Source organism: Plectropomus leopardus, chromosome 22, assembly GCF_026936395.1.
Source record: "Plectropomus leopardus strain MGB_pleo_1.0 chromosome 22, ASM2693639v1, whole genome shotgun sequence".
NCBI classification, from domain to species: Eukaryota; Metazoa; Chordata; class Actinopteri; order Perciformes; family Serranidae; genus Plectropomus; species Plectropomus leopardus.
Window position 1 is genome coordinate 13,213,096 of NC_142197.1, and position 12,586 is coordinate 13,225,681.

General features: G+C 37.7%; 1 protein-coding gene across 4 annotated transcripts in view; it reads right to left on the reverse strand.

The window, feature by feature from the left end:
* The window catches only part of phtf2 (putative homeodomain transcription factor 2), a 59,544-nt gene that overhangs the window by 26,151 nt on the left and 20,807 nt on the right, over positions 1-12,586 (reverse strand). For 3 of the 4 annotated variants that reach the window (XM_088073026.1, XM_088073023.1, XM_088073024.1), the window contains exons 4-5: positions 540-596; positions 199-210 (exon numbers count right to left, since the gene is read on the reverse strand). In XM_088073026.1, coding sequence (XP_087929152.1) covers positions 199-210; positions 540-596 — 69 coding nt within the window. The remainder of the gene's footprint in view (positions 1-198; positions 211-539; positions 597-12,586) is intronic. The other variant, XM_088073025.1, reaches the window with a different exon arrangement.

Below are 12,586 nucleotides of genomic sequence, written 5' to 3' on the forward strand. Positions count from 1 at the left end.
TTAAGGAAACAACTTCCCCCTGCAGCCAATCACGAAGCAGTGTTGCTACAGTGCAAACAGAGTGAGGTTAATATACACACCGGGATTCTGACAGGGCAATTCAAACCAAACCAATCACAGTCTAGTAGTCTACAGCGTGGGTGAGCAGACGTGCACTGTGGGACAACAAAAGGGACGTCCTCCCCGCTGTATACTCACCAGAGAAATAAACTGTAGAGAGGAGAAGGAAAAGACGGATGGAAGAAGAAGGGATGGAGATGAGATGTAGAGAGGAGAGACGGGCAGTTGACACCCAGCCAGGAGGGCAGAGAGGAAAGAGTTAACAGAAAACACTGGAAAAGAACTGGCAGCATGGTGAGAGCGAAAACAGAATGAAATGAAGGAAAGGGAGGAGTGAAAGTCAAAGACAAGACGAAAAAGACTTGACAAAGGGAACCAAAAGAAACAGAGAATAAGCAGAAAACAGAGAGAAAACACAAAATGGAAAAAAAAGTGTAATAACAGAAAGGCGGAGCAAACAAACGATAAAATAAACGTACCTTTATTTCTCGCTGCTCCACTGATTTCTCCCATATCTGTTGATCATAGGCGCCAATCTGGAAAAAACAAATAAGAGAAAAGATGAACTATGGAGAGAAGAGCTACAGGCAGGTTTTAGTTTTTGACTGCACACATCATGGTCTTGGTGTTTGCAGAAAGAGGAATAATGATCCGAACCACAATAAAGTTTTTCTTAGACACACTAGAAAGCCTCACTTCCCCTCAAAGAAGAAGACAAATACAAAAAAAATCTCCCTGAAACTAAAGCAGTGAAAGCAAACACCCCTTAGATGCATCATTATCTTAACTTAAAGATGGAATATAATCATATAATTGCAGATTTTCAAGATTAGGATGAGTCTGCAAGAGCACATCACCACGGCTGATGTTTTGTTTTGTGTGGGAGTTCAGGATTTTAAAAGCTCTTGCTTCACAAATAGAGCTGTCATGGTCTCATAAAACATGTTGGATTTTTTACAACCCTGTCGTAAAATGCAGGATAATGAACCTTTCCACCATAAATTAGGATTTCACTTGGTAATAAGTGTTTCGTTCTTGCTAAACCCCATAATTAACCCCTTAAACACAGTTTTAATACACTTCTCCTACAGTGCTCTTAATGGCGCTTGCAAAAATCCACCACACCTAAACAAAAACAACCAATCAGGGCTGAGGGGGAGTCTTTACTCACTGCTCATGTACACACTGTGCTGCCAATAAAAGCATACAAGGCAAAGGCAAGTAAACAGAAAACTGATGACGAAAAAACACTCGTCTTAGCTTTGAACGCTGTTGTTGGAGAGGAGGGATGGGCAGTTTTCATTGTTGGTTGTTAGTCACTGTGTTTGCAAAACTCCTCCAGAAGCTGCATGAGAGACTCCCTTTGGCTCTGATTGGTTGTTTTAATTCAGGTGTTTCTGATTTTTGCAAATTCCATTAGAAGCAGATAATCTTTTTCATGTGCAGCTGTCAGGATAGAGTGGTAATTTCAGCAAATGTGACAAAAAGTTGTTTTGTTTTTTTATAAAATTGACCTACTGTAGCTTTTCAAAAGTGCACTCAAACTGGGTTTACAGGGTTAATTGTGGGTTTTTGTAACATTATCAAGTTTAAGTTTAAAATATTGTTATACACGTTAACCCTCTGAAACCTGAAAATCATTTTTCTTTTATTTGAACCTTCAACAACCTCCAACAACTGCAAGAAATTAGTAGATCTGGAAAAATTTATGTCCAGTAATGTCCAAAAAGCAGTATTTCTAATCATCATAATTATAAATTCAAAATTTCAGTTATAAAAAATACATTATTTAAGGATTTCTTCAGGGCATTTCCTTGATTTTTGGTATTTGCTCTATTTTTCTGTTATTTTATTTTGTGGCATCTTTTAGTTTTCACGTAATTTTTTGTACATTTTTTACAGATTTTTCCCCTCTCTTTGATAATTTTTGGGTCATTTCTTGTCAAGTTGCTTTTACCAATGTTTTCAAAGGACATTTAGCCAGTGTGCTCAGGTCTCAAAGGATTAAGAAGTTGTGTGAGTACAATGAAAACTGAGCAGGTGGCACCTTGTATGGTAGCCTCAGCCACCAGTGTGCGGGTGTGTGTGAATGTGTGCATCAATGAGTGAATGTGAACTTGAATGTGTGCTTTGAATGGTCGGAAGACCAGAGAGCAGTAAATGTCTGTTTATCATTTACCATAAACGTTAAATTATACATTCAAATGCAATAAAAATGCATCTGCCCTGCCTCTCTCTCAGCCCTTAAAACTATATATAAAAGTAAATAAAAGATAACAATAACAAGGATTCCTGCAGCACTTTGAAACATGTAGCGTTTGCTGCTCTACTGTAGCTTTAAGTAGCTTTTAAAATCTCTTGTACCTTTTGACAATATTGTGTAATCTGTAACAGCTTGTTGTAAATCATCATTGAAGCTTCATATACAGTGTTTACACTGAGTTAAATATTCAACATTAGACTTTATGGAATCAGCATTTCATCATATTGAAATATTCTGGACTTCTTTCATATAATTTTAAAGACATTTAGACACAGCACGACTAGAACATAAAAACAAAAGAAATAGATAAAATATAATAAGTGTAGAAATACATTGTCTTACTTTTCCATATATATGTCATTATTAAAGCCATATTTGGCATTAGAGTTGCAACTAATAATTATTTTCAATAATGATTAATATGCAGATTATTTTCATGATTCACAGTTTAATCATTTAGTCCATAAATGTCGAAAAATTGTGGGGAAAAAAATGCTCATCACAATTTCCAAGAGCTCAAAGCAACAATGTGCTTCTTTTGTTCAACCAACAGTCCAGAACCTACTATCATACATCATTACTATCAGAAATACAGAGAAAAGTAGCAAATTCTAAAATTTAAGAAGTTAGAACCAGCAAATATTTGACATTTTTTGCATGAAAAATGACTTAAAAGATTAACTGGTTACCAAAATGACTAACTGATGATTAATTTTCTTTTAATTGACTAATTGTTGCAGCTCTATTTAGCATCTCTTCACACTTTGGGATCTCCTCTAGAGAACTAAATATAGTGTTGTGGATTTAAACAAGGTTTAGCTGGACAGGAAAGCAATCCAGGCACTCCAACAATATCACTATATGTATATGAGGAAAGAAATATCAAAACGGCTTTATTGTAGTGGCTAAATCATTAAAAGAGACGACATGTTTCGACCGCTGCAGGTCTTCTTAATCTTCTTATTTTAGAGTGCCTGGATTGCCTTCGTGTTTATCTCAACTGGTATTGATCACCATTAGATGTTACAGAGCAACCAGTCATCTCTCTTTTTGCAAGGTAAGTCTATAGTTGACACCATGAGCAAACTTCAGCACAAAAACCAAACCTGCTGAGCAGATCACATTTGACCCACAAACAAGAAACACGTTGCTGCGGTTAGCCTTCTTTCACTGTCCCCTCTCTTGTTTACTTTTTCTCTTCAAATATTTCTCTCTAAAGTGGAGTTATGAACGTGTGAAACTGGTCCAAAAATGTCCCAGTCAACTGAAGCTCACTTCACATAAACCTCTGTGACAGAATAATCTTGTGCTAAAGCCAGTATTAATCAAAGTTACACCTGCTGAAGGGACTCCAGGGAAATGCATGCAGCACCACCTGTCACTGTCACAGAGATCAATAGAGTTGTAGAGTGTGTGTTTGTAGAGGAGAAAGTGTGTGTATATCTGTGTGCATGAGGCTAGTGGTGTGTTTAATACATACTTATTTAGATGTCTGACAAATGCTTGTATATGCAGTGTCTGTGCGAGCGTAGCACGATAGAGAGATGAACAGAAAGTGCTGTTATTACGGGGGACAAGATAGACTTGTACCTCATCCAGATATCTAGCCTGGGAACAGACATACAAAACGCACAAAACAAACACACTCCAAGGTCAAACTGCACTAATTTCCCCCTGCCACACAGTCACGGTTAGCAGATAATAATTGGCTTCTGCTTTCAAAAGTAAAGGAGATAAAAAGGATGCTGGGAGGCTGAAGTCACACAACAGGGTTGCTTTTCATTTCTAAAACACTGTGTGTTTTTCAAAGAGGATCAGCTGATGATGTGACCTTAGTGTATTCATGTGTGTGTGAGTGTGTGTGTGTGTCTACAAGGCATCCAGTCTGGGTCACCCCGCGAGGGTGCCAGTGGAAAGTCTACATGTTTAATGAGACTTCATTAAACATGGATAGGAAGAGAGGAAGACAGAGGTCAAAGACAAGGAAAGACGAACATAAAGAGAGACAGAAAAAGGGTGGAGAAGAAAGAAAGTATTCATAAAATCCAGAAGGTTACTTTATAAATATCTCTCTCTTCTGGATAGTTCAAAATAAATGAATAAACAGAAGTAAAATAATCAGTGTTTGTGCTTTTTCTTTTACAGCCCTGACAACTTGTGACATCCCCGAGTTAACCACCAGATACCAGCATGAGATGTGGGTCAGGCAGTGCGTCACATTAGGGTGGTGTCTGACCCTGATCCAGAGATGGGACGTCCTGCACAACTTTTATTTTGAAGTATATCATGCTTCCAATGCTTTGCTTTAATGTTGAAAACACTGATTTCTGCTGATTTCTCCGTGCAGGTCACACTGTCACACAAACAGCTTTCCAGGTCAAAACAAAGCAACACATTATACGATCGCTCTTAACTTCCACAAGACGTATTTAACTTGTTTTGTTTTTAAGCAGCGAGGTCCTAAGAGGTGTTTATCTTTCATTTCAGCCTGTCTGAGAAAACAAAAGCATTTAAAACACAACAAAACATGGCTCAACATAGTTGCTCAAACTGCTTTTTCAGTTACAGCAACAATACAGTCACGCTGGTCAGATAATGCCTCTCAACACATACGTACTTGTCTGTCCTACGGGTGTAAAGGTTAATTAATATTATGTGAAATTATCATTTTTAAATTGTTGAAACCGAAGTGGACTACTCCTTCTAAAGCACCTTTTCCCTCTATCAGGCATTTGCTTTCTCTGTTCAATTTTTATTGTTTTGTGTGTTTGACTTTTGTATTTGCCTGCTGTGTGCTTTTTATTGTTTGCACTGTATCTTGTAACTCTGGTTTTGAAAATTGCTTTGTAAATAAATTTTACTTACTCACAACCCTGATTCCAAAGAAGTTGTGACACTGTGTAAAATGTAGATAGAAACAGAACGCAATGATTTGCAAATCCTTAACTGAATACAAAGACAAGATATTTAACGGTCAAAGTGATAAACTTTTTTCATGTGTGTTTGCATAAATGTACACTTTTTGTAAATTTGATGCCTGCAACATGTTTCAAAAATGTTTGGACAGAGGTATTTTAATAATAATAATAATAATAATAATAATGATAATAATAATAATACAGTAATATAATTTGCATTATTCTGGAATGGGCCACTCTGCATAATGAGTACTTTGAGTACATGTTAGTGTTAGTACTTTTGTAGTTTCACTTGAGCAAGATTTTAAAAGCATGGCTTTTACTTACGCTACAGTAAATTACAGTACCCCAGTATTATTACTTTTGTAAGTAAGTAAATCGATTCAATTATCAAGGATCCAATATCATCGATGCAAAGTGAAAATGTCTTAACATATAATCATCTTTAAGATGTGGCTTTATTTTGAAATACCCATGGCACGTTTATGTTACCATTTCTGTCCTTCTTCCTCAGTATTCAAACTGCTGGCAGCTTAGTATCAGATAGCCACGAAAAGACAATAAGGATATTTCATTTAATCAAATGAAAATATAGCAAATATTGTATCCTTGTCAAAAGAATTGATTTAATATTGATGAAACTTGTGGTTTAAACCACTATTTTCTATTGTCTAAGTATTTTTGTAGTGTTTGAATTTTGCCCCCAAATCTACTTCTCTTTGTCCTTTAACGCTGCAATAAAGCACTGCAAATTACTCCGGTAACTGTTCATTTAGCAATATAAACTGCAATTTAAAATCTGACATTATGAGCGGGCTGTGATTTATTGACAAATGTGCATCCCGAGGCGCCACCAGTTGAGAGCAAATGGGCGACTCTTGAGCATTTAACTTGACGTCTGACTGACTGATTAACTGTGTGACATTTGGGCTGACAGATAATTTTCCACATCGCTCAACCTATTAAAAAATACACACACAGATCGGAGAGGGTGTTCGAGCATTTGTGGAGGACAGCCAGAGGGCAAACATGACCAGACTGCGCGGCAGAGAGATAAAGAAGGAGAGAGGGTGCAGATAAGGAGGAGGGCAGGTATGGAAAGTCATTTTCAGACACACAATACACATGATCCCTCATTACATCATGGAGCGATGCAGTAACTGAGATCTGATGGAGTGGAATTAACAGCACTGGAAATCCTCTTATCTGCACACACACACACACACACACACACACACACACTCATCCTTACATCACCCTCTGCACACCTGATTACCTCCTCCTAAAATACATCAGCTCTTAGGCAACAAAACAAGAAAATTACAGTCCCTCAATCCATTTGACTCTTCATTTTGTCATTATTATTCTGTCTTAAAATGATTTCTTTTAAAAAATCATTGCTTTGGTAACTGTTAAGGGTTAAATATTCCTCGGCTTGGTCAAATGGCACACTGATTTCACTGAGTAAAATCACAGACTTCAGCGATTTGACAAGCAAATCAAGAGCCGAGGTTGCACCAGAAGGGAAGATGATGAGGCCAAGTGTGCCGCTGCGGCAGTGCTGGGGTCACCATGACAACGGATGGAGGGACGATCCAGGGAGGTAGAAAGAGAGAGAGGGATTATGTTGGCGAGGCAACTGAGTTACATAACAACTGCCTCTGCAATGGAGGGGGTGTTGCACGCGCGCACACACACACACACACACACACACACACACACACACACACACACACACACACACACACACACACACACACACACACACACACGCACACACACACACACACACACACTGGTTTGAGGAGGTATAAGGGCGATAGTTTGTGGTTAAGTGTCTACAGCAGTCATTCGCTGAGTTTAGACGACCATAACACAAAGACATCAGCTGCGAATAATCCACATCATTCACCTGTGGTGATTATTGTATTGTATGTATATTATTGTACGATGTAACACTATCTGGGGTTTAAATTACCATTAATCTGATTAAAAGTTACTTGAGGAGCACGCTGCCTTTTTACAAACACACACACTCCTCTGCTCAGTCTTGACTGTTAACTTTAAAGATGCTCTAATCAATATTTATATTTTAAGAGTGGGACAAATGTGTAATGTGAGAGGTGTCACTCATACTGACGAATCCACAGAGAGTTATCACCCACTCCTCAGCTCTACAGATGTTTTAGCACCTTTCAGCTTGGCTTTACGGCAAAGTGTTTTGGTTTCACAGTTTTGTTTGTGAAGGTGCAGCAGTGGACATGTTTTTAGGGAAAAAGCTGCTGAATGGGTAAACAGCTAACTAAAGGGACTGCGCAATTAAAAAAATATTTGCGATCAAGGGTGTTGACAAAAACAGAGCTGTGAATATTGTTATTACATTTATGGCTGCGTGATAAGGAGAAAATCAAATGTCGCTATATTTTGACCAAATGTCGATGGATATTGAAATTGTGACGATTGTGCAGGGTGACTATTGGTGCTTTCACAAAACACTTATACAATGATATTTTTAAATAAATAATTGACAGCAATGTGAATGCAATCACTATGTGGGTAGAGACAAATAATAGAACAGCTTTAACAGTCAAATAAGTTCAGAAAATGACTTCACTTCATTGTGACTAAACTTTCTAAATTTACAATATCCAAAATGTAAGATGATATCTACTCTCTTATCACAATATGAATATAATATTGACACATTGTCCAACTGTACACTCATTGAGGTGAGCAGAAACACGACTCTGAACTAGGTGCTAATATGTCAGTCAAGTATATACAGCTTGTTTCTGTGGCCCTAAAATAACCAATCCAGGTTTTAAAAGGGTCTTTCAGTGCTGAAATGACTAGTCAGTTCATTCATTGGTCAATTTTAATAAGCAAAGTCTAAGTAAAATGAACATGTGCTTGTTCGAGCTTCACAAAATGAGGATTTGTTGCTTTTCTCTGTTATTTCAACTTATAAAAAATGATGTGAAAGTGTCACCTTGAGCATGGAACACTTAACATGGCTATTTTTTAAAACTTTTTTTCTGCATTTTATAGATGCAAAAATTGATTTAGTAGAAAAAAACCCTAAATTTAATCATAAAAAATAAAACTTACTCTACAGTCTTTTTAAAGTCGTGCTGTGTCCCCAAATGTGGCTCATCAGAGAACTAAAAAATATTTTTTATCTTTAGAAATTAAATCTGTATGAGGATCTTAAAGCTACATGAAGCTATTGGATATATAATGCTGCCAAATCACTTTCAAAATTCTGTTTAAACTAGTTTCACTATTCATCTACCTTCACCTACTTCCTTCCAGTTAGCAAACCTCAGTGCTCTCCACTGTGGAACAGGTTGTGATGGAAAATTCCTCACCTGTTTGTGGGAATCACATATTTACATATGTCTGTCTAGGTGTGGCGAGCTTTGACACACTGATTAACCACCAGTGGAAACGCATAGAGGCACCGCGAGTGTTTTTGTACAAGGATGCTTTCAGTTTGGAGAGGTTTGTGTATCACATGGAACATTTTCAAGGACTGAATGAATGAATTAAATGTTACACTAATAAATCCTGACACTTTTAAATCATTAGTTGCAGCCTTAATTTGGGTCAAGTAGTGAATTTCATTTTCATTAGTCATCAATTTCTCTTTTTCATTATCTAATTAATCAAGATGTGACATAAAACGGGATTTAACAATTTCCCTGTTGTCAGAATTGTTGACAGATGGTGATAATGTTCTAAAAAGTAACTATGTGCTAATTTTGAGACAACTTCTTTATCTGACACGATTATCGGACATTTCTTTGTTGAAAAATTCAACATTTCAATAAAAAATGGAGTCATGAATAAGTGTTATAAAATTAACAGTAAAAGCTGTGAATGAACACAACCCGCTCCAAAGATTCGGTGACGGAAAGAACAACTTGAGTGAAAGAACAATTAAAAAGGGATTTGGGTCAGACAGCTGGTTGTGGCGGCGGTCAGATTAACCCTCTGCTGTGTTTTCATGTGTGACCATGGCTACGCACACAGAGAGGTGTTGCTGTAGAGTGTGTGTAAGGTTTATTTTCAGCTCAGACAGGTGTGTATGTGTTTGTGTGTGTGTGTGTGTGTGTGTGTGTGTGTGTGTGTGTGAGATTTTTCACTCTGCCTGTTAAAACTGACACGGCAGCTAAAGGGAAGTTCAGTGAATTTTTGTGCATGTTAAAACTTATTTGCAGTCATAGGATCAGGTTTTAAAGAAAGTCTTAACATAATCATAAATGTGTTATGCAATCTAACGATAATTGTCTTAATTGTTTTGTCATTTTTTTTTCAACAAAAATGACAATCACAGTTCCTAAAACTCGAGGTGACGTCTTCAAATATCTTCTGTCTGACTGTATAAAACCCAAACATATTTAATTTTCTATCACACAGATTAAAGGGGAGAGAAAGGGCAAATAATTATGTACAACAAGGTGGGACTTCCTTATTTGTGTTGTTTTTGCTAGAAAAGTGACTGAAACTTTTGATCAGTGATCAGAATAGCTGCTAATTAATTTTCCATGGATCAGGTAGACCACTAACTCTTTTAGCTTTACTATTTTTAATAATAATGACTGGAAGGCTGGAGAAAACGAATGTGAATAAACCTCAGCCTGTTTTGTTGTTGTTTCTTTCTTTTTTTGCAGGGCTACAATTGAACCCTTGGCCAAATAACCATAAACGTACATAAATAGATACTATCTAAATAACAAGTGAAGCTACTTGATAATTCATGTGTTGTCTGTCTCCTCTGCTCTAAATATAGTCATGTCCTCCATACATAAACTCATTTCACAGAGACTTACAACCCTCAGACTTACTGTCTGTGAAGTCCTTAACATAAGCAGAGCTCGCCTACATACCAAGGATATGAATTATGTTGCTTATGTCTTTAAAAAGACCTTAAAGCTTCCACACAAATGAGCCATAAGCCGATTTATTACTGTGCACCTTTTGAAGCTCAAATATATCACAGACGTGCCACCAGAAGCTGGCAACTGGCCTCCCACCAGACGCTTGATGTGTCAGACATTAAAAAACAAGTTAGTCTGTCTGGCACTGTAACTGATTTAGACTACGTGTGTCTTCACCGTGATACGGGCTTGGCCTGGCACTGTGGCGACAATAAAAGCAGCTTCCACACAAAAATAACACTGAGTCTATATGTGGCCTGTTTGTAGACACAGTGCAGTCAGAAATATACTGTGAGTCACACGGCGCTCTGCCTGCAGGCTGGAGAGAAGACGATGGGTTTTTCAGCTTCACGACCTGTTTGAAAATCTGGACCGTTCTCTCAAAAACGCAATCTGAAATTTCTTCTGGTCAATTTTGAGGTCTCATTACAGCTCTTTGCCTTCGTTTGACTAACAATGCTTATAAAAAATCCTACCAAGAGTTTCAAAACATTCGTTTCATGCTTTTTTTACCATTCTTGTGGTTTCACACATTTGAAATCGACCCAAAAAGCGAGATAAACAAAACACATAGCTGGCATGTATTACAACTCATACAATGGCTGATTTAAAGGGTTGGTTCACCCAAAAACATGCTTTCTAGTGGTATCATGCAGATAGTTTTGGTTTTATCTACATGGGTTTTAAGATATTTGTAAGATTTCTGGGCATTTTTAGTAAAGCACCTGGCATTTTCAGCTGGAAAAGAAAAAATATGCTTTGTTGGATGTGCGACCTGATAAAAGTAGCACCAGAGATTGTCAAACTAATAATTTCATTGGCCAGGACCATATTAACGAACCAACTGACCGACCAACCAACCAGAAGTTTTAAGCAGTAGAAATGACATTCACCTCCATTGTAATGAGCTGGAAGCAGAAATCTGAGGAACGGATATCTAAAAGTATGGACCAGTAGAAACAAAACTAACTGCGTAGCTGGACACCTCAGCAAGAAAAATTATCGGCAATCTACAACTAAAACGATGCATGTCGAAATTCTGTGATTTTTAATGTCAGAGATTCAAGAATTAAGTTTGAGCTCCTGTTTGGTTTGACAAAATTCTCCTTCTTGAACAAAATAAATAAGCAAAAAGTTGACAGTTTGGAGGCAAAAACAAATAGAGATAATATAAACAGAACGAGAACTATCTACAGCCTTCACTCTGACAGCGTCGAAAATACAACCTGAGTGACGTCCCGATCAGAATCACAGCACCTCTTAAGCCAAGGCTATAAAACACAACAGGTTTTTCTCCAGGAGCCAGATTTAAAAATAAGCACACCTAAATATTTCCCAAGGGCAGAGTTTGTTTATTTGGCGTAAGTTCAGGTGTTTGCTTTATGCCAAACCACACACTATCTCTTGCTCTCTTTTCTATTTTTAGCATGGACTACACTAAACTTAAGAGCTGCGATGAACCGTGTCTGCTCTTTAAGTCTCGTCTATCTGCCGTGTTACTGACCAGCCTGTAAATCAAAGCACCGACAGATATTCAAATAAAATAATCTTGTTCAGGTGACTCAGACAACAAAGACAAGAAGGCCCTGGTTATGACGTCTAATAGAAAACCCACAAACACAAGCTTCAACAGAGCGTCTGTGTTATATTCCTTTACAATCAGGCAGCCAGAATGAAAAACAATTAACTTGTTTGAAAGAGACGTCAGAGATAAAGAAGCCTCAAGGACAGTCAGACAGGTGTGATCTGCTCCTTAAAAGGGGGTTTATTCATTCATGACTCAGCAGTTGTCGTCACTGGTGTGCTTCTGCCCAGACACGCACAAACACACACAGATGTGCAGCGACTCAGAGCTAAATCTTAAAATATTTAAAGAAAACACTGATTTTCTGTTTTTAATCCAGTTTCTTAGACTAATTATACTGATCTGTAGATTTGAAAAAAGCCGAATTGAAGACCTTTTAAGGTTACCTACAATTAAATTAAGGACTTATTTAAGAACCAAAATAAAAGAGGCAAAGCTGGGAAAACCTGCTATTTTCATGTGACAATAGTTATTTGTCTCACGCACACGGCCGTGTTTACGAGTGTTGACCGTTAATTAAAGTTTGTAACTTCGCATATGAGTCATTTTCACTGTGATCTAATTCGAGTGAAAGCTCATGTTGACGGCTGCCAGGTGCAAGCAGAAGATCAGAGACAGACGGACAGTCAGGTTGTGATAATATGACAGACAGATGAAAGACAAAAAGAGAAGAAAGCAGACATATGGAGAGGGAGGGGTCAGTGGGGAAATAACAGGCAGACAGGCGAGTATAGGAGGCCCAAAAAGAGACAGGGTTGTAATGACAGACGGACAGGTTTGTGAGGACAGACAGACGGGGTGTGTAAGCTGAGAGCTGCAG